General features: G+C 48.3%; 1 protein-coding gene across 2 annotated transcripts in view; it reads right to left on the bottom strand.

Moving 5' to 3' along the window:
• Positions 1-20028, bottom strand: part of Hdgfl3 (HDGF like 3) — a 59566-nt gene extending 39538 nt beyond the window's left edge. The window contains exon 1 of one of the 2 annotated variants that reach the window (XM_085841592.1): positions 19530-20028. In XM_085841592.1, the coding sequence (XP_085697718.1) occupies positions 19530-19613 (84 nt within the window). In that variant the 5' untranslated portion in view covers positions 19614-20028. The remainder of the gene's footprint in view (positions 1-19529) is intronic. The other variant, XM_021166349.2, reaches the window with a different exon arrangement.
• Positions 20029-22697: the final 2669 nt, after the last annotated feature.

Here is a 22697-nt window from a genome sequence, read left to right as displayed (position 1 = left end):
TAGCAGTGTTCTCCTGCAATTCTTTAAGGGATTTTTGTGCTTCCTCTTTATTGTCTTCTTCCTTTTTAGCAGTGTTCTCCTGCATTTCTTTAAGTGTGTTATTAACGTCCTTCTTGAAGTCCTCTATCATCATCAGGAGATATGCTTTTAAATCCGTGTCTAGCTTTTCCGGTGTGTTGGGGTGCCCTGGACTGGGTGAAGTGGGGGTGCTGGGTTCTGATGATGGTGAGTGGTCTTGGTTTCTGTTAGTAAGATTATTACGTTTACCTTTCGCCATCTGGTAATCTCTGGGGTTAGTTGTTATCGTTGTCACTATTTAAAGATTGGAGCAGAAGCTGTGTTCCACTCACCAGCAGTCCCAAAATCCTGCGGCGGGGGTCGTGGGTAGCTGGCGGGTGTCAGGTAACCCTGCGCTCCCGCTACCCTGGCGCTGATCCGGCCGGGTGAGGCCTGTGGCCCTACTCAGGCTGGTTTCTGCTTCCCTAACTAATGCAGTCTCAGGTCCCGCGCAATTGGATTGGAGCAGAAGCTGTGCTCCCCTCACCAGAAGTCTTAAGATCCTGTGGCGGGTGTTGTGGGCAGTTGGCGAGTGTCAGCAGACCCTGCGCCCCAGCTGCTCAGGTGCTTTTCTGACCGGAAGAGGCTTGTGGCCCTGTGTGGGCCGGATTTCTCTCTCCCCAACCAGAGCAGTCTCAGGTCCCGCGTGATTGGACTGGAGCAGAAGCTGTGTTCCACTCACCAGCAGTCCCAAAATCCTGCGGCGGGGGTCGTGGGTAGCTGGCGGGTGTCAGGCAACCCTGCGCTCCCGCTACCCTGGTGCTGATCCGGCCGGGTGAGGCCTGTGGCCCTACTCAGGCCGGTTTCTGCTTCCCTAACTAATGCAGTCTCAGGTCCCGCGCAATTGGATTGGAGCAGAAGCTGTGTTCCACTCACCAGCAGTCCCAAAATCCTGCGGCGGGGGTCGTGGGTAGTTGGCGGGTGTCAGGCAACCCTGCGCTCCCGCTACCCCGGCGCTGATCCAGCCGGATGAGGCCTGTGGTCCTACTCAGGCCGGTTTCTGCTTCCCTAACTAATGCAGTCTCAGGTCCCGCGCAATTGGATTGGAGCAGAAGCTGTGCTCCCCTCACCAGAAGTCTTAAGATCCTGTGGCGGGTGTTGTGGGCAGTTGGCGAGTGTCAGCAGACCCTGCGCCCCAGCTGCTCTATTTGGTTTTTAAAAGAGAAAGAATTCTGACACAACATGAACAAATCTTGAGAACATTATGCTAAGTGAAATAAGCCAGCCACTAAAACATACAGAATGTGTTATTCTTCTTATGAAGTCACATACATAGAGATAGGCGTTAGCAGGTAGGAAATGGAGAGTTACTGTTAAATGGACATAGAGTTTCAGTTTTATAGGGAGAAATAATTTCTAAATCTAAAGATAGATGAAGGGGATATTACATTAATAAACTGTTCACTTGTGCATGGTTATTAAGCTGGTATATGCTCTATTAACAAGGAAATAATGTAGAAAAACTGTAAGTTGGCCGGGCAAGGTAGCTCATGCCTTTAATCCCAGCACTCGGGAGGCAGAGGCAGAGGCAGAGGCAGAGGCAGAGGCAGAGGCAGAGGCAGAGGCAGAGGCAGAGGCAGAGGCAGAGGCAGAGGCAGAGGCAGAGGCAGAGGCAGAGGCAGAGAGGCAGAGGCAGAGGCAGAGGCAGAGGCAGAGGCAGAGGCAGAGGCAGAGGCAGAGGCAGAGGCAGAGGCAGAGGCAGAGGCAGAGGCAGAGGCAGAGGCAGAGGCAGAGGCAGAGGCAGAGGCAGAGGCAGAGGCAGAGGCAGAGGCAGAGGCAGAGGCAGAGGCAGAGGCAGAGGCAGAGGCAGAGGCAGAGGCAGAGGCAGAGGCAGAGGCAGAGGCAGAGGCAGAGGCAGAGGCAGAGGCAGAGGCAGAGGCAGAGGCAGAGGCAGAGGCAGAGGCAGAGGCAGAGGCAGAGGCAGAGGCAGAGGCAGAGGCAGAGGCAGAGGCAGAGGCAGAGGCAGAGGCAGAGGCAGAGGCAGAGGCAGAGGCAGAGGCAGAGGCAGAGGCAGAGGCAGAGGCAGAGGCAGAGGCAGAGGCAGAGGCAGAGGCAGAGGCAGAGGCAGAGGCAGAGGCAGAGGCAGAGGCAGAGGCAGAGGCAGAGGCAGAGGCAGAGGCAGAGGCAGAGGCAGAGGCAGAGGCAGAGGCAGAGGCAGAGGCAGAGGCAGAGGCAGAGGCAGAGGCAGAGGCAGAGGCAGAGGCAGAGGCAGAGGCAGAGGCAGAGGCAGAGGCAGAGGCAGAGGCAGAGGCAGAGGCAGAGGCAGAGGCAGAGGCAGAGGCAGAGGCAGAGGCAGAGGCAGAGGCAGAGGCAGAGGCAGAGGCAGAGGCAGAGGCAGAGGCAGAGGCAGAGGCAGAGGCAGAGGCAGAGGCAGAGGCAGAGGCAGAGGCAGAGGCAGAGGCAGAGGCAGAGGCAGAGGCAGAGGCAGAGGCAGAGGCAGAGGCAGAGGCAGAGGCAGAGGCAGAGGCAGAGGCAGAGGCAGAGGCAGAGGCAGAGGCAGAGGCAGAGGCAGAGGCAGAGGCAGAGGCAGAGGCAGAGGCAGAGGCAGAGGCAGAGGCAGAGGCAGAGGCAGAGGCAGAGGCAGAGGCAGAGGCAGAGGCAGAGGCAGAGGCAGAGGCAGAGGCAGAGGCAGAGGCAGAGGCAGAGGCAGAGGCAGAGGCAGAGGCAGAGGCAGAGGCAGAGGCAGAGGCAGAGGCAGAGGCAGAGGCAGAGGCAGAGGCAGAGGCAGAGGCAGAGGCAGAGGCAGAGGCAGAGGCAGAGGCAGAGGCAGAGGCAGAGGCAGAGGCAGAGGCAGAGGCAGAGGCAGAGGCAGAGGCAGAGGCAGAGGCAGAGGCAGAGGCAGAGGCAGAGGCAGAGGCAGAGGCAGAGGCAGAGGCAGAGGCAGAGGCAGAGGCAGAGGCAGAGGCAGAGGCAGAGGCAGAGGCAGAGGCAGAGGCAGAGGCAGAGGCAGAGGCAGAGGCAGAGGCAGAGGCAGAGGCAGAGGCAGAGGCAGAGGCAGAGGCAGAGGCAGAGGCAGAGGCAGAGGCAGAGGCAGAGGCAGAGGCAGAGGCAGAGGCAGAGGCAGAGGCAGAGGCAGAGGCAGAGGCAGAGGCAGAGGCAGAGGCAGAGGCAGAGGCAGAGGCAGAGGCAGAGGCAGAGGCAGAGGCAGAGGCAGAGGCAGAGGCAGAGGCAGAGGCAGAGGCAGAGGCAGAGGCAGAGGCAGAGGCAGAGGCAGAGGCAGAGGCAGAGGCAGAGGCAGAGGCAGAGGCAGAGGCAGAGGCAGAGGCAGAGGCAGAGGCAGAGGCAGAGGCAGAGGCAGAGGCAGAGGCAGAGGCAGAGGCAGAGGCAGAGGCAGAGGCAGAGGCAGAGGCAGAGGCAGAGGCAGAGGCAGAGGCAGAGGCAGAGGCAGAGGCAGAGGCAGAGGCAGAGGCAGAGGCAGAGGCAGAGGCAGAGGCAGAGGCAGAGGCAGAGGCAGAGGCAGAGGCAGAGGCAGAGGCAGAGGCAGAGGCAGAGGCAGAGGCAGAGGCAGAGGCAGAGGCAGAGGCAGAGGCAGAGGCAGAGGCAGAGGCAGAGGCAGAGGCAGAGGCAGAGGCAGAGGCAGAGGCAGAGGCAGAGGCAGAGGCAGAGGCAGAGGCAGAGGCAGAGGCAGAGGCAGAGGCAGAGGCAGAGGCAGAGGCAGAGGCAGAGGCAGAGGCAGAGGCAGAGGCAGAGGCAGAGGCAGAGGCAGAGGCAGAGGCAGAGGCAGAGGCAGAGGCAGAGGCAGAGGCAGAGGCAGAGGCAGAGGCAGAGGCAGAGGCAGAGGCAGAGGCAGAGGCAGAGGCAGAGGCAGAGGCAGAGGCAGAGGCAGAGGCAGAGGCAGAGGCAGAGGCAGAGGCAGAGGCAGAGGCAGAGGCAGAGGCAGAGGCAGAGGCAGAGGCAGAGGCAGAGGCAGAGGCAGAGGCAGAGGCAGAGGCAGAGGCAGAGGCAGAGGCAGAGGCAGAGGCAGAGGCAGAGGCAGAGGCAGAGGCAGAGGCAGAGGCAGAGGCAGAGGCAGAGGCAGAGGCAGAGGCAGAGGCAGAGGCAGAGGCAGAGGCAGAGGCAGAGGCAGAGGCAGAGGCAGAGGCAGAGGCAGAGGCAGAGGCAGAGGCAGAGGCAGAGGCAGAGGCAGAGGCAGAGGCAGAGGCAGAGGCAGAGGCAGAGGCAGAGGCAGAGGCAGAGGCAGAGGCAGAGGCAGAGGCAGAGGCAGAGGCAGAGGCAGAGGCAGAGGCAGAGGCAGAGGCAGAGGCAGAGGCAGAGGCAGAGGCAGAGGCAGAGGCAGAGGCAGAGGCAGAGGCAGAGGCAGAGGCAGAGGCAGAGGCAGAGGCAGAGGCAGAGGCAGAGGCAGAGGCAGAGGCAGAGGCAGAGGCAGAGGCAGAGGCAGAGGCAGAGGCAGAGGCAGAGGCAGAGGCAGAGGCAGAGGCAGAGGCAGAGGCAGAGGCAGAGGCAGAGGCAGAGGCAGAGGCAGAGGCAGAGGCAGAGGCAGAGGCAGAGGCAGAGGCAGAGGCAGAGGCAGAGGCAGAGGCAGAGGCAGAGGCAGAGGCAGAGGCAGAGGCAGAGGCAGAGGCAGAGGCAGAGGCAGAGGCAGAGGCAGAGGCAGAGGCAGAGGCAGAGGCAGAGGCAGAGGCAGAGGCAGAGGCAGAGGCAGAGGCAGAGGCAGAGGCAGAGGCAGAGGCAGAGGCAGAGGCAGAGGCAGAGGCAGAGGCAGAGGCAGAGGCAGAGGCAGAGGCAGAGGCAGAGGCAGAGGCAGAGGCAGAGGCAGAGGCAGAGGCAGAGGCAGAGGCAGAGGCAGAGGCAGAGGCAGAGGCAGAGGCAGAGGCAGAGGCAGAGGCAGAGGCAGAGGCAGAGGCAGAGGCAGAGGCAGAGGCAGAGGCAGAGGCAGAGGCAGAGGCAGAGGCAGAGGCAGAGGCAGAGGCAGAGGCAGAGGCAGAGGCAGAGGCAGAGGCAGAGGCAGAGGCAGAGGCAGAGGCAGAGGCAGAGGCAGAGGCAGAGGCAGAGGCAGAGGCAGAGGCAGAGGCAGAGGCAGAGGCAGAGGCAGAGGCAGAGGCAGAGGCAGAGGCAGAGGCAGAGGCAGAGGCAGAGGCAGAGGCAGAGGCAGAGGCAGAGGCAGAGGCAGAGGCAGAGGCAGAGGCAGAGGCAGAGGCAGAGGCAGAGGCAGAGGCAGAGGCAGAGGCAGAGGCAGAGGCAGAGGCAGAGGCAGAGGCAGAGGCAGAGGCAGAGGCAGAGGCAGAGGCAGAGGCAGAGGCAGAGGCAGAGGCAGAGGCAGAGGCAGAGGCAGAGGCAGAGGCAGAGGCAGAGGCAGAGGCAGAGGCAGAGGCAGAGGCAGAGGCAGAGGCAGAGGCAGAGGCAGAGGCAGAGGCAGAGGCAGAGGCAGAGGCAGAGGCAGAGGCAGAGGCAGAGGCAGAGGCAGAGGCAGAGGCAGAGGCAGAGGCAGAGGCAGAGGCAGAGGCAGAGGCAGAGGCAGAGGCAGAGGCAGAGGCAGAGGCAGAGGCAGAGGCAGAGGCAGAGGCAGAGGCAGAGGCAGAGGCAGAGGCAGAGGCAGAGGCAGAGGCAGAGGCAGAGGCAGAGGCAGAGGCAGAGGCAGAGGCAGAGGCAGAGGCAGAGGCAGAGGCAGAGGCAGAGGCAGAGGCAGAGGCAGAGGCAGAGGCAGAGGCAGAGGCAGAGGCAGAGGCAGAGGCAGAGGCAGAGGCAGAGGCAGAGGCAGAGGCAGAGGCAGAGGCAGAGGCAGAGGCAGAGGCAGAGGCAGAGGCAGAGGCAGAGGCAGAGGCAGAGGCAGAGGCAGAGGCAGAGGCAGAGGCAGAGGCAGAGGCAGAGGCAGAGGCAGAGGCAGAGGCAGAGGCAGAGGCAGAGGCAGAGGCAGAGGCAGAGGCAGAGGCAGAGGCAGAGGCAGAGGCAGAGGCAGAGGCAGAGGCAGAGGCAGAGGCAGAGGCAGAGGCAGAGGCAGAGGCAGAGGCAGAGGCAGAGGCAGAGGCAGAGGCAGAGGCAGAGGCAGAGGCAGAGGCAGAGGCAGAGGCAGAGGCAGAGGCAGAGGCAGAGGCAGAGGCAGAGGCAGAGGCAGAGGCAGAGGCAGAGGCAGAGGCAGAGGCAGAGGCAGAGGCAGAGGCAGAGGCAGAGGCAGAGGCAGAGGCAGAGGCAGAGGCAGAGGCAGAGGCAGAGGCAGAGGCAGAGGCAGAGGCAGAGGCAGAGGCAGAGGCAGAGGCAGAGGCAGAGGCAGAGGCAGAGGCAGAGGCAGAGGCAGAGGCAGAGGCAGAGGCAGAGGCAGAGGCAGAGGCAGAGGCAGAGGCAGAGGCAGAGGCAGAGGCAGAGGCAGAGGCAGAGGCAGAGGCAGAGGCAGAGGCAGAGGCAGAGGCAGAGGCAGAGGCAGAGGCAGAGGCAGAGGCAGAGGCAGAGGCAGAGGCAGAGGCAGAGGCAGAGGCAGAGGCAGAGGCAGAGGCAGAGGCAGAGGCAGAGGCAGAGGCAGAGGCAGAGGCAGAGGCAGAGGCAGAGGCAGAGGCAGAGGCAGAGGCAGAGGCAGAGGCAGAGGCAGAGGCAGAGGCAGAGGCAGAGAGGCAGAGGCAGAGGCAGAGAGGCAGAGGCAGAGGCAGAGAGGCAGAGGCAGAGGCAGAGAGGCAGAGGCAGAGGCAGAGGCAGAGGCAGAGGCAGAGGCAGAGGCAGAGGCAGAGGCAGAGGCAGAGGCAGGCATATTTCTGAGCTCAAGGCCAGCCTGGTCTACAAAGTGAGTTCCAGGACAGCCAGGGTTATACAGAGAAACCCTGTCTGGGAAAAACAAACAAACAAACAAAAAAACCAAAAAGAACAAAAAAAAAAAAAAAAAAGAAAAGAAAAAGAAAAAAAAAAGCTAAAAGTTCTAGGCCTGAGCCACCTAGTGTAAAAACATTAAATATTAATTTTTCTATCAAACACTGTAAAATTTGTGTTCCTTACAAGGAATTCAAGTCTTTTTTTTTATTTTCCCTACCTGGTCAGACTTTAGTACAAATTTTAAAACACTCCCACTGGGCAAAACCTGTGTGTACACAAAGGTCATACTGCATTCTCAAAACTTAAATGAATTAAGTGGCACACCTCAACCAGCTTTTCTCCTTTTCTTTTATGTGGATTCTTTTAAACCTAGCCAATTGTGAAAAGACTATGAGATTGGACTCCAGCCAACGGGGAAGACACTGTCACCACCTACATTAGAATACACTTAGGTGCGCTTCCCCTGCTCTTCTCCTTTCCTGAGGACATACCCTCTTGATTGAGTCAAGTTGTTGAGACTATTTAATTGGAATGGTGGTCTTTTTCTTTGCAAACTTGGACACTGCTCTAAAAATAGCAAAGTCCTGTAGCAAACAAGATATGGCTAAGATGGTTTTATATGTGTACTGTACCATGATTTCTAATTGTCAAAACCAGAGTGACTTTATTTACTTTCACTTCCTCCTCTACATTACACAGGTAAATAAGTGCATCAAGTTTAGCAAAGCACTTTCTATTAACTGAGTGTAATCTAAGCAACTTAGTTGGTTGCCTAGAGTAATACATTTAAATTTTCTCATCTTCTCTAAAACAACAAACCTTAAACCTTACATTTCAGAAAGTACCACCATTTAACTTTTTATTCCTCAGCTATTTAAGCAATGCTTGACGACAGGGTCTTTGTCAGATTCCAAACATATAAACCCTGTCTCTAGACCAGTATACAGGCACTCAATAGCTTTTGAATGAAAAAGATGAATAAACTTGCACTGCCAGACATAAACACACAATTCACTGGATAGTTTAAAGTAAGTACTAGAGACAGTTTTCAGTGTATCAATTACTTTAATTGGGCAACTTAGGGAAGATACTTAGAATCTCTCTAGACTTTAGTTTTTTCCATCTGTAAAAGGAGGGATAATAATATTTATTATATAGGGCTTCTGTGCTGATTAGTGGTGCACAAATACTACATAAATGCTTCAAATTTTCTCCTTTAAACGTTTTCTCCCCATACATTTACATCTTTTGTGTGTAAGTGCTCTAGTGCTTCTAGAGGCGAGAGGGCAACTTCTGGAAACTGGTCCTCTCCTTCCACCACCTGTATTCCACAAACTTGCCTTTTGTGAACTTAACAAAATTCTTCATCCTTAGTCACAGATGGTCTAACACTTGAACAGTTTAACACTGTAAACCCAAGCACATTCCAGAGCCTCAATATTAGCCAGGGAATATTATATAGTCAGACTCTGCATAAATAGCAATTAGTAAGAACATAGTATTTTTCCCTTAACAAGTGATATACATAAAATTATAACAGCTTTGAGGTAGTTATAGGTATATTACAGTTAAAATATTAGAAAGAATAGGAAAGTAGAAAAGTTCAAGTTTGTATTTTAGAGTCTTTGAGAACAAGAAATATATAGGTCTGGATGATTAAAATATCTAACACAATATCACTTTCATTTCTTCTATTTATGACTTTGATATAAGACTGTAGTACTAAAATACACAATTCAGGAATGTTAGTAAATCATTATTCTTAAAGCCTAACAATTATTCCATATAAACACATATAACACACAATAGATTAACCCCCCCCCCTTGCCTAATAGAACAAAACCGTGCTTTTAAATTAGTAAAAACTGATTTACTGGTATTCAACCTAACCTTACATCAAATTACATATAAAACTATCAGGCTGCATTACATGTACAAAGTATGGATTGGAAAAAAATTCTAGTGTATGTGTGCTGGGAACGAGGATTTATTTTCTCCCATGGAATATAGCAAAAACAATCAAAACCATACCAAAACACACCCTAAGTGAAGCAGCAATTATTCATTTTTTTAGGGTCTACATCTTCAAAACCTGTGAGTGAATCATACAGCAGCCCAGTGACGTAGGAAGTTTTACCTTGCTTGACAACAGTTGGTCTCATACTGAAAAATCAAAGACACGGAGAGAGAAAACTCATTTTCAATCAATTCAACATGTGAATTCAAAAACTCACTGAGAATTTATAATATTCTTCCTTCTAGATATGTATTTTCTTTAAAATTAAAGATGTCATTAGTACAAAGTTTCTACTTCAGAATCAAAAAAGGAGAGTTCTAAAGCTGAGTTCTTTTCTGACATTCCTGCCTACATAATTTTTCAATCTTCCGGGAAGCCTATGTTTATGTGCACTAAGCACTACTGAACCAAACTTGAAATAACTTTCATCTTAAGTACATTTCGCACTAGAAACTACTACTGTGTTATCAAGAATTTTCCAGTGCCCACACAAGAAACATTGTTGCCATCACTGACTATCCTACTCTGTGGAAACTGGACATCACTTCTTAAACTATTATCAGTATTTTTATGGTGCTTGAGTCCCAGTGACCAAACAGAGAAGTTGATTTGTTCATTCACTGACCCACTTGTGCACCAAAATGGTCACCATGTCTTGCCCCCAAATTCTGAAGCTATGTGGAATCTCTAGAAATGGTTCATTGCACTTGAAAATCTTACAATAGGAAGGCCCCACACATCTCAGAACCTATTGCCAAAATGATCATTATGAAATCACAAGGAAACTGTTGAAAAACATACCAGCCAAGCCATATAAAACATTTGCATTTACTAGCCTTTTTTTTTTTTTTTTTTTTTGCATTACTAAGTAGAGAGCTGGGTGCTCTTAGGAAGTAACAGACTAGTCACTTAATAGTTCTCTCATGCATTAGTTAATAGTCAATCCCTAGAGAAAAGATGTGAGATGTTATCATCCTTCTTGTAGAAGGTATGCCTAACCTAGCAGGCCTAAACAGCGGTTGAACAGATGCCTGGCTTCTTCAGTATCTGGAAGATGTTATCCTACAGGTTTGAACTTATCTTTCTTTTTCTTTCTTTTTCCTTCCTTTCCTTCTACATGGTTCTCTGTAATCACAGTTATTTACCAGACTAACCATAATCAATTTGTTTTGGGGCAGGAAAGAGATAGAAAAGAAACACATAGAAAGTAAATAGGAGGAACAACAATATGAACTAACCTGTACCCCCACCCCACCCCCTCAGAGCTCCTGTCTCTAACTGTATATGTAGCAGAAGATGGCCTAGTCGGCCATCAATGGGAGGAGAGGTCCTTGGTCTTGTAAAGATTCTATGCCCCAGTACAGGGGAACGCCAGGGCAGGAATCGTCCTTTACTAACTCTAATTTAATTAGGATGAAAGGTTACCATACGGATGGCAGGGAAATTCAGAAAGATGTTCTCAGGGCCAGGAATGCAGTAAATTGGTAGAAACTACACTGGTTAATAGTCTTACAACTTAACTTAAAGGCTCCAGCAACTAAATACTCTTTTTTATGTTTATATCATTTATTCAAGAAATCAAGTCTTTAAAAAAAATTTTTTTAATTGAATTTGAAGACATTTCCTGGAGGCCAAGAAGGCTTTTTCCCCGTTAGATATTTTCTTCATTTACATTTCAAATGCTATCTCCTTTCCTAGTTTCCTCTCTGAAAATCCCCTATACCCTTCCCCCCCTTCTTCCCAACACCCCCAACTCCCGCTTCCTGGCCCTGGCATTCCCCTGTAATAGGGCATATAATCTTTACAAGACCAAGGGCCTCTCCTCCCATTGATGATCAACTAGGCCATCTTCTGCTACATATGCAGCTAGAGACATGAGCTCTGGGGGTACTGGTTAGTTCATATTGTTGTCCCTCCTATAGGGCTTCAGACCCCTTCCATTCCTTGGGTACTTTCTCTAGCTCCTTCTTTGGGGAACCTGTGTTCCATCCAATAGATGACTGTGAGCATCCACTTCTGTATTTGCCAGACACTGGCATAGCCTCACAAGAGACAGCTATGTCAGGGTCCTGTCAGCAAAATCTTGTTGACATATGCAATAGTGTCTGGGTTTGGTGGTTGCTTATGGGATGGATCCCTATCTGATGTTCAGAGAGTACATTTTCTCTTACACATGCAGGTTTTGAAACCTTCACCTAAGTAAACAATACTGTGCAACTAACTCAGAATTGATTTTAATAGTTCTGTAATATGTCTAAATACATAACAACTACCTTATTTATTTTCATATTCTCTTAAATAAAAGGGCTTTTAAAGAGATGAACTAAAGACATATAATACAAACCACTGTAATGAATGTCCTATGATTTAAGATTGTCAGCTTCATAGATGCTTGGACTATCTATCTATCTATCTGATGATCTTCTTACATATTTTCAAATGTCTCCTCAGTCATTTCATCTAATCTAATGTCACACTTGTTAGCCTCTTGAGTCATTCTTAACAGTCAGGGATTGGGCTGGCAAGATGGCTCAGCAGGTAAGAGCAGCACTGCTCTTCTGAAGGTCCTGAGTTCAAATCCCAGCAACCACATGGTGGCTCACAAGCACCCATAATGAGATCTGATGCCCTCTTCTGTTGTGTCTGAAGTTAGCTACAGTGTACTTATGTATAATAATAATTAAATTAAAAAAAAACAGTCAGGGATTAAGACAGATGGCAGAGTGTTTGCTTAGAAATCCTGGGCCAGGTTTGACTCCCAGCACTGGTAATGCATATCCATCGTCCTAGTACTCAGCGGGTTTACAAGAGAAAGAGCAGAAGTCATTTATTATTTCATAATGGATTTGGGGTCAGCCTGGAAAATAGGAGACTCTGGTATTTATTTAGTGTCCGAGACAGGGTTTCTCTGTGTAGCCCTGGCTGTCCTGGAACTCACTCTGTAGACCAGGCTGCCCTCAAACTCAAAATCCACCTGCCTCTGCCTCCCAAGTGCTGGGAGACTCTGTTTTAAAACAATAATAAAAATAAGATATTCATTAATTGAGCAATCCTTAGTGCATTTAAGTCTTGGGAGTAAAACATATTATTATATTTACCTTATCCTATTATCAAAAATATATTATATATATGTATACACACATATGTATATGTATGTATGTATGTATGTATGTATATATATGTATACACACATATGTATATGTATATGTATATGTACATACACACACACACACACACACACACACACACACACACACACACACACTTAGAGATAATTAACCATAACTAAATAACTTGATTCAGGTACATGTGAGCATTTATTAAACTGACAGATTGATTTATTTATTGGTGCTGAAGATAGAACCTAGAGCCTTATGCATGCTAGACACTTAAAAAGTCAAGTTGTTTATTTTTAATTAATTAGAAGTAAAATAGGTATTCATTTTCTTTGCTAATAAACATGTGGGAGGCAAAATGTCTCTGTTAAAGCCATTTTAGTAATACAAATCCAGAGCTCAAAAATGCACACACATCTCTTGACTCAGAGAATTTCTAGAGCTAGCTCATCAACTAAAATCAGGATTTAGAATGTTTCTGAGTCTTGTAATATACTTACAAATTGAAATAACCTATGGTGTATAACAGGAACTATTATAATTTATAACTACTCTAAGTGCAAATTCAGATTGGTTACAACTAGGTACGGTAATATTAATCTTTCTACAATGAATACTATTTGCATAATACAACTTTTTATCAGCAGCAACTAGTACATACAATATAAAATTCAATCTATTTTCTTTTTAAAAAGTTGGTAATAGTACAGTTTATAGTGTTGAGTCAAACATTTTAGATGAAAAGGCCACTAGTAATTTGCCTTAAAATAGTCTTTTATAAATAGCATTTGTACTTACTGTGAAGGACACTGATATTTTTTAAAAGTTTACTGGTGTTTAAAAAACATAATAAGGTTAAATAATTTAAAAAGTAATAACTAAAAGGCACACAAAATTAAATCTTGGTTTAAAATAATTATATTCACAAACAAAACTACCCTAAAAGATTTTCACATATATTTTGTTTGTTCGTTTGTTTGTTTTTCAAAACTGGGTTCCTCTGTGTAGTCCTGACTGTCCTGGAACTTGCTCTATAGATCATGTTGGCCTCAAACTCCTGACTGCCTCTGCTTCATGAGTGCTGGAATTTAAGGCATGCGTCACCACCACTGGGCTACATTTTCACATTCTTATTATACTTTTCTTTATCTATTTTGCAAATGACAGTTGACAACCTGGAGATCATGTTCCCAGTAACACGGATGAAGTGATCAGAAGGCCTCAGCCAGCAACCACAGCAAGCAGACCAGATTCTTGGCTGGCCTTTGGATACTCTCAACAATTAGAAAATGCTCTCCTGCTGGCCAGCCCATACTGCTCTGATGCTCATGGACACTTCTAATAAAGTTGTATACAGTTCTAAACTATCAGTCACCTTTCAAAAGAATCATACACAGTACCTTAGAGTAGAGGTTTCTACATCAAAGAATTAATGCACAGATTGGTATTAAGGGTTCAAGCTGCCTACTTGCTCTCAGTTTATGTAAAAGAATGAGACAACCCAACTATTTCTTGGCAAGGTCAATGCAGCCCCTGGGGGAAGAGGCCTGTGCTGTTTTCTACCTGAAGATAACTTCTCTGGACTCTTGCGTAAGTAGTGAACATTATAGACATCTTCCTTTATGCTGAGATTTATGTGAACTTAAATTCTTGAAAATGTGTAGCCTGCTTTCCCGAAACAAAGTCTTATATACTAGTACTTTACTGCCAAAGGGAAAGAAACAAATGCATGACCACCCCTGCCTGGACAGTGCTACGGTAAGGAACCAAAATGTTCCAAATCCTTACATTAGTAAAGGCTAGAAAAATACTTTATAGTTAGTTATGGCTTTACCATGCCACAAATTTGACTAAGTTTTAAATCGCATCTAGTACTGTGCCCTACACAGAATAAATACCCAACAAAATTTCAATAAGAGTTCAGGACTTCAAGCAATACAGAAGGGTGAGGTAAATGCTTTTCTGTAAAGTTCTATCAAGTGATAGAGGTTTAGACAGATCTAAAACATGATCCTCAGTGATTCAGTAAGAAAGGAACAGAAGGACAAACACAAGTAAAGAGACAGCTGAATCCAGAACTGAGAGAAGATCTGAGAGAAAGGTGTGGGATCCATCCCATAAACAACCACCAAACCCAGACACTACGGCAGATGCCAACAAGAGCCTGCTGACAGGAGCCTGATATAGCTGTCTCCTGAGGGGCTCTGCCAGTGCCTGGCAAATACTGAAGTGGATGCTCAGTCATTCTTGGATGGAAGACAAGGTCCCCAATGAAGGAGCTAAAGACAATACCCAAATTGCTGAAGGGGTCTGAAGCCCCATATGAGGAACAACAATATGAACTAATCAGTACCCCCCAGAGCTCCCTGGGACTAAACCACCAATCAAAAAAAAAATACAGTGGAACTTATGGTTCTAGCTGCATATGTAGCAGAGGATGGCCTAGTCGGTCATCAATGAGAGGAGAGGCCCTAGGTCCTGTGAAGGCTCTATGCCCCAGTATAGGGGAATGCCAGGACTGTGAACGGGACTGGGTGGGTTAGGAAGCAGGGGGAGGGAGAAGGGGATTTTCAGAGGGGAAACCAGGAAAGGGGATAATATTTGAAATGTAAATAAAGAGAATATCTAATAAAAAATACAAGAGAGAAAGAGAGAGAGCTGTAAAGTGGCAAATGGAACCTACTTTTTTCTGTCTTCCAGTGCCTTGGGATGGAACTTAGGGCGTCACATTGCTAAGTGAGCTACCACTGAGCTAAATCTCCAGCAGAAAAAGGAAAGCAAAACACTGACCACTATAAATGGAGAAATCTAATCCATGTTGCTTATAGAACCACTTCCTGTCTCCTTACCTCATATCAAATGGGAGAGAGGCTGCAATACCACACACTGCCCCAAAATGTGTTTCTAAAAACTAAGTGCATTACAGCACAACTGGACAGGCTTGCTGTGAACTCTGGCTTATCCAGCACCAGAGATGAAGGCACAGGACAGCTGCAGCGCGGCTCCCACTGCATGCTCACCATCACTGTGACACTTTGCTTGTTTCTGAACATTATATAAACAGGTTTCTACTCAGTATACTGTCAGGCCTGCCTTCTTTGGTTCACCTTTATATTTTGTGGGTATCATCAGTAATACTTGACACAGTACAAAGTCTCCTCTGAGGGGCATTTGGTTGTTTCTACTAGTCTTATTATGAATATGCTGCTGTGTGCAGACACTCTTAGACCTTTTGCTAGACATAAACACATATCTTTTCTTGATTCTAAGACAACAGACTGCTAGGCTATAAAGTAGGTTTGGGTCCAATTTCATCAGATAAAGCTATATTTTGAAAGTGAGTATATTAATTACTTATGAACAGTGTTTAGGAGTTCATATAAAATATATTCATTGAAACTTTGAGATGAGGAGGAGGTGTGTGTCTCACTATGTTACCCAGACTGTCCTTGAACTCTCCATCCTCCTGTGGTAGCTTCCTGAGTAGTAGGACTAAAGGAATAGGCTAACATGCCTGAAAATAACTTGGGGCAGAGGGGAGGAACTAGGGATGGCAAAGCACACGGTTACCACTGAAGTCCATCATATCAACTTTTCCCATTTAAAAAAGCTCTTCAGTTGAAGTACAAAAGCTTTGAGGTTATTCCCTGAACTCAGTTACACAGAGTGTTTGTAACTCACACACAAGGTGAATGGGGTGGGTGTGTGGGAAGAAAACACTTTCTATTTTCATTTTTTATTCTTCTATCTAAAAGTAGGTTTCACTACCATTTAATATATAAATAAACAGTAATGTCCTTACACAAGACAGTTGTGTTTATTTACCTTAGTCTCACTATTAATTTAGTAACTTACGATACTGTTAATATTTTGACAATAAAACATTTGAACCATAAAATAGCCTTAACTTCATCCCCTGTGAATCATTTTGGTGTTTATTTTACAATGTACAAAGTATTAGTATAAAATAAAAGGATGTATTATATTTTAAGGTGCATTTACATATATTAGGGATATATGCTTCAATCTTACCAACAGGATATTCAATCAAGAGCTCAGATCCTTGTCTAATGCACATTATTTTTGTATTAAACTAGCAAATCCTTATCACAAATGAACTAGTTTTTAAAGTCATATACAACAGTTGAAGAAATAGTTGCTATTTAATATTAAAATAACACACACAAATGGTGGAGGAAAAGGGAGGGGGACTGCTGGGAAGAGACACAAGAGAAATGTCATAGTTACTGCAACTAATTTATATCTTGGTAAGTAATTTTTATTGTGTCATGTATAATCTAGCATTATATATATTGGTCAAATTTAGTGAATGCACATTTAAGTTTCCCTTTTTGTAAATTTTGCCTCATAAGGAAAAAAAGATTCATTAAATATGTTGGCCTCTTAGTTAATGACAAGCATATTTAACTGTCTAAGAGTAAATTATAATAATGTCTACAACTTAGGTTGAAATATATCAAATTAAAGTAGACTGCTATATGGATAAAAGAATTGATTGACATTTGATATGATAAACTACAGTATAATTGATACAAATCCAGGTGAAAGATACATGGATGTTCACTGTATAATTGAACTTCTCTTACCATTTTTCATGGTAAAATATTGAGAAAATTAACACATCTATGAAAGAGTTGAAAACTGCCAGATATGAACGTCAATGGTATAATGGTACTGTAAGTTATGAATTTACAAAGGAAAAATAGGGACATTGCTCAAACACACTGCTTTGGGAGACAGTAGCTCCTTATCACCTCCGTAGACTTCAAGATTCATAGTCAATATCTAAATGAGATAGTATAAAATCCTGTAAAATTGTTTTTTTTTCTTGAAATGCATATAACTATGAAAAAGTTCAACTTACAAATTATGTAAAGGGGAACAATAAAGTACAATAATTTAAACAATTTAGTGTAATAAAAGTCATTTGAGTGTTGTCTTTGCCTATCTCTCAAAATATTGTATGGCACCACACTGGGCTTTTGGACTGCAGGAAATGAAAGCACAAGTAAAGCAGACTAATAAGCTCTCTGAAGTGAGAATTATTACTAAATTCAAATGCAGAAGAGATTACAGAAGTAGAGCCAGACCACTAAGCATCAAGGCCTGATCCTGCCAGGAGTGGAATCCAGCTTTCCCTATGCATCCTCTTGACCCACATTCCTCACAAGGTGCTTCCCTGAACCAACCATCTTCCTCAGAAGCAAGGAAGCTATTCTCCCATTCTTGTATGCATCAGCTCTGGCCCTGCAGCAGCTCCTTCCTGCTGTATGAAACAGAGCACACCTTCCCACCTGAGGCTTGACTCTTTGGGGCCTCATACACTGCTAGATTTTATATAAGGTGAACGTATCGGAAATGCAAATAAGATTCATTTTCCAGTTAGTATTTTTAAATATCAACCTTCAAAGTTAGAAGCAGGTATAAAAGGAGGGATATGCTGCATAAAATTGAAATGAAAATGAGAACCTATGTAATCAACATATGTAATCAAGAGTAGGGCCTCAAAATACTCTTTTTCTCCTAACCTTTACCTTTCCTTGGAAAATGCAAAATGTTGCTATAGTTTTTTGTGAGCTTAGAACTTTCCTTAAGAAGGCAAATGTGGGTGGGGGAGGTTTTTTGGGATTTAGCTCAGTGGTAGAGCACTTGCCTAGCAAGCGCAAGACCCTGGGTTTGGTCCTCAGCTCCCAGGGGTGGGTGGGGAGAAAAAAAGAAAAAAAAAAAAAAAAGAAGAAGAAGAAGGTAAATGTAAACACATGTTCTTCCATGCATCCTTTTAAATCTGAAAATCCAATGGTTTTGCTTTCTCATTTCCCTTTTTATATTGGTTTGGAATTATACCTTCTAGGAATTTTTTTTTTTTTTTTTGGTACAACTAGAAATACTTTCGTAGTAGTTTTGTTTCACTAATTACCACAGGTGGTCAACCTGTGACAGCAATGTGTTAATGAGGCTGTTTAAGTATTTTCTTTTTGATCCTCAGAAGATACTTCTCCATAGCCAGACTCTATGGCACGACTGTGAGTATACACATACAACCTCACAGAGCTGTTTATTGGCTTGACAATACACACAGGGACTCCCTGAAATCTTGTAAGATTAAAGCAAACAAGTCACAAAACAGTAACAACCAGCACTTCGACGCCGAAACTCTGCCTTATTTCAGGTCTTAGAGTTATACATGAAGAACTTATCACATCCGAGTGGGATCTGAGTAAGGCTGGGGTTTTCCTCTTGATGCCCGAGGTTGTTAGTGTTGGAAGGAATCCTGGAGATGGTTATTCTAAAGTTACAGAAATGGAAGTGCAGGCAGTTAAATGATTAGTTCCTAACAGTGCCTGACCCACTCTCCACATCCCCTAAGTTCCTGGCCCAGTGTCCTCTCCATTTTAAAATATGCCAAAACAAACGAGTTCAAAATGATTATGTCTATCCATTACCTCAACTTCACTGATCTTCAGCCTGCCCCTCTTGATGTCACTTCCTTGTGTGAATGGGTGTATTTTCCCCTTGGTCTTGTTACCTTCACTTTATTACCACACAACACGAGTTCACACTCCCAAGGCTCTCGATTTCTGTCAGCTTCTCCCTTGACTACTTTTGTTCCTCAAGAATACCAACACTGTCTCCAAACTGCCTTAACTATCCTTTAACTATATTTGTGTTAGTCAGTCAACCGCCAACTATTAAATTTAAACAAATTGAAGATGAAAGTGATTGACTTTTTTCAAAATAAGGTGCGCACAGACGCGGTAGTGCTTCTTCCTCAGTAAGGAGCGGAATAAAAATACTGAATGCTGTGTATTAAATGCAGATGCTTTCTAGAGAAAACCTAGCGACAGTCTTGCTGTTTAGGAAGAAGAGAGCTGTCGTGGTTTGGTTCGAGGCCAAGAATAAGGTTCGGAAACCGACCTAAAACAAATATGGAGGTGAAAAGGCACAAGGAAGCTCCTTGAATTCACCAGCCAGTGACAGGCTATTTGGTGTCAGTTTCTAAGAACCAGGGCACCAGGGAGGCAATGGACAATGAGAGGGCAGGTGAGGCACAGGGGATCGCGCCCAGGAAACACTCAACAAGTCTGGAAGATGAAGGATGCTCTGAGATCGAAGATTGCTACCATGAGACTGCCGCTGGCCTCTACCCGACCATCCCCTTTTCCGGGACTGACCGTCATCGGCTCTCGCCGGCTGGGGGACAGCCTTTCGCTCTCCTACCTGCCTCGACGTTCGCCCGGATCAGGGCGTCTACTCAGGACCGTGCTGGGAGCCAGCCGGCGCCTCCACCCCGGGCCCGCTTCCCGGTCCCCGCCGGCTTCTATGAGGAAGGCGACGTCGGGCCTGTCCGGCCGAACCCGCCTTCGAACGTGGGCGTCAGGATGGCCGCTGAGCAGGCGAGGGCGCAGCCGGGAACCTTCGCCTCGGCCCGGAGCCCGGTGCGCAGCACGGCTCGCGGCTCAGCCCAGGCGGCGGCCAGGCGCGAGGCGGGCTCGAGCCGAGGTGATGGGGAAAGGGGGCGGGCGCGCCATCATGAAGGGAAAATGGTGGGCGGGCGGGCCCGCGCGCGCGGCCGCCGTACTCACCCGGGCGGGCCAGTGCGGGTAGCCCTTCATCTTGGCGAAGACCAGGTCTCCCGCTTTGTACTCGCGGGGCCGCGGACGCGCCATCCCGGTCGTTCCCCTGCTCGCCGGTCCTTGGCCGCCGCGAAGATGCTGGGAGGCCGCCCCTCCGCGGGACGACGGAACCGCGCCGCGCTCCCCGCGGGGCCTCGAGCCGGGCGCTCGAGCGGCCGCTCCGACGAGGGAGAGCGGCGAGGCAGCGGCCGAGGCGAGCGGTGGGCGGGGGGGCACCGCAGGCCCCGCAGATCCCCGCCCGGCTGCGGGGGAGGGGAGCCCGCGTCCGGCCGCGCCGAGTCCCGCCGCCGCTACTGCCGCGCGCTGCTCACACTGCTCACAGGAGCGGCGTCGCCAGCCTCATGCAGCCGCCGCCTCCCCGCCGAGCTTCTGGGTTCCGTGCGAGCTCCGGGCCTCGCGCCTCCTCCGAATTCCTCCTCGGGCAGCGACCGCAAACACGATCTTATTATTGTTCTCGCGCGCGCTCAGCATTCCCCCCCTCCACCCCTCGCCCGCCCCGCTTCCCTCCCCTCGCGCGCCGGCCGGTTAATTCCTAGGTGCACGGCCGGCTTTCTCGGAGAAACCGCGCGCGCCGCCTGGCTTGCTCCGCGGGCTGCTGGTGGGCGCGTCCTCCCGCAGCAGCGAAGCCGGTGCCCGGCGGGTGGGAGCGCCTACTCCGAGGACGCCCGCCGCCTGCTCTCTTTTGTTCTTGGCCGGGAGCTGCCTGGTGAAGCCCAGCCAATCACCACCCGGCCGCCCCTCTTTCCCCTCCTGCTCGCGCCCACCCCCTGTGGACTGCACCCCCTTTCTGACTGCCCCCTACCCGTGGGCCACTTCCTCGGGTGCTCTCTGGTGAGTTGGGGGAGAGGGGGGGGGGACAAAGGCTTCCCAGGCATGGGGGATAGCTGCGCAGGGGACTCGCTGCCTGGTCAGTAGGCAGCTGGAAAGAACAAGGGCAAGGTTCTTGCCCCAGGTCTGCCTTAATGATGCACTGTGACCCACCTAGGGCAAGCGACTTCACTGGAGTCAAGGCCAGTCCTCACCGACAGGATGGCACAGTCAGGTTTTGAACATGGATCTATATGGTTCAGTGCCCATAGCCAAAGTTATGCTTCTCTGTGTGGGGGCTTCATGGGCCAATAATTTTGGGGCAAAGGACTTACCCTGACAAGTCAAATCAGTTGTTTTCAATTCTGGTAACATACTGGACAGCAGCTTCTAGAGATTTCTTTATTACAGATTAATAGGTCTACGACAAACGTGTGCATTCACCATTGTTTTATTTGGATTTCAGCTGACTGCTTTCAAAAAGACATTTTGGGAGTGAGAATCTTTATAGCATTCTCCTTTGTGAGAGGTAAATAAAATAATCCGCTCTTTTCTGAATCTGCTCGATGAATGAATGAATGCACCCTGTGGAAGATCCCTGTGAACTTGCCTTCTTTAAAAGGTCCTCTGGTGCTGCACCTAGTTTGGAAGACAGCTCTCCTTTGTGAATTGCCCTCTTGGCCATTTCTCCCCTCTATAGAAAGTAGATTTTCCAAGCATCTGCTCCACTCACTTGTGCTTGAGAACTGTGCTTTACCGCAGCCTCTCCGTGATGGGTTTCCAGTGGCCGGCTGGAGAGTCTGGAGACATTTTGAGGAGTGGTTACTTTGTTCACAGTACTTGGCTGTTTCTTTCTTCTTTTTTTTTTTTTTCTTCATTTCTTAATTCTCCAGCACCCACCCCTCACCTTCCCTCTAGGCTCACCTTGTCCTCTCTTCCGCTGCAAACTTAGTCTAGGTTTTCCCCCTGGCTGTGATAGCCCGAGAATGAGCTTTTCACTTCTACAAGTCAGATCACACACATCCTAGGTGCCTGGAGTGTTTCCTAGAGCCTTACGTCAAAGCCGCATCTCTTGACAGGCCACCAAAGCCCTAACTGTCCAAAGCTGGAATGGCCGAGGCTGCCTGTGGGCTCTGGGCAGTCATAAGTAGGGGAGAGAATCAGTGTGGAAGCCATGCAAGGAAGTTAAGCTGGAAGTGATCATAATTGGGTTAAAGAGTACTCAGGTGGCCAGAAGAGAGGTTGATCTGAGGGTGCGGGGCTGGAGCGGGGTTTTCACCAAGAGAGAGAAGACATGGTCTTAGCCATCTTGCTAACTCACAAGTGGCAAGTAGTAGGAAGAATGGTGACTAAAATATGGTTCCTTTGTTTCCAGATTAAGTAACGGATCTTCAGCATCTGGAAAGGCCAGGCAGTCTGTGAAGAACAGGCAGGTTTGTAAGATAGGGCCTGGCCCTGAGTGAGTTTTTGATGTGTTGAGATTTCTGTAGGTCATATTTAGTGGGCTGTTGGTTAATGTAGAAATTTGAATGATGTCAATATACGAGTGGCGATTGAAGCTCTGGCAGAGCCCGAGGTCTGTAGAATGAGAGAAGCCACAGACAAGTCACCAGAAGACACTCGGAGACAGGTCACCAGTGTGGTTCAACATAGAGGAGAAACGTCCTGGGAGCCAGCGAGTTAGAGCATCTCTAGGAGAAAGGAAGTGTCTCAGTAGATGGCCCAGAGAGGATGAGTGAGCTGTGAAGGAGACTGGGAAGTCGCTGGTGAGCTTGTTGGGAATGAAGAGTTGTGGAAAGAAACCAGAGCGGAGGCTTGAGGTGCGTCAGAGGCGCAACTGTGGAAGCAGGAAGTGCAGACCACCGCTCTCATTCTCACCAGCGGAGGGAAGTCCGCCAGGAGGCAGGGAGAGGGCTAAGGTTTAGTGTGGCATCGGTGTTTGTAGAAAGGGGAAAGAGCTAGCCAGACTGTCAGAGGGAGGCTAAAGGGGACCATTGACAGGACTTGGGTTATTCTGAGAAGGTGGGCATTTCTCCCAACTTTTGTCTCTTGTTTCCAATTGAGCTTGGCCTTACTGCTCAGCGCATAGTATTGGCCCCACTCTTGTTCCCTAACCCAGCCAGACATAGTAACACAGAAACAGGGAATCACCTTCTGTGTTGATTTGGATGATCATCAGGGCCGCCACACGCCTGGCTAAGAGCCTGTCTGTTTGTCTGTCTGTCTGTCTGTCTGTCTGCAGCCAGGTTGGATGCAGCCCACTGTCCTGCGGAAGCTCTGACTGGTTTCTCCAAAGGACTGATGCTGTGG

The sequence above is a fragment of the Mus caroli genome, unplaced genomic scaffold (genome assembly GCF_978045245.1).
Source record: "Mus caroli unplaced genomic scaffold, Mus_caroli_1 scaffold_8, whole genome shotgun sequence".
Classification (NCBI taxonomy): domain Eukaryota; kingdom Metazoa; phylum Chordata; class Mammalia; order Rodentia; family Muridae; genus Mus; species Mus caroli.
Note: the sequence above shows the minus strand (reverse complement) of the source record. Positions and strands in the feature narration are given on the sequence as shown.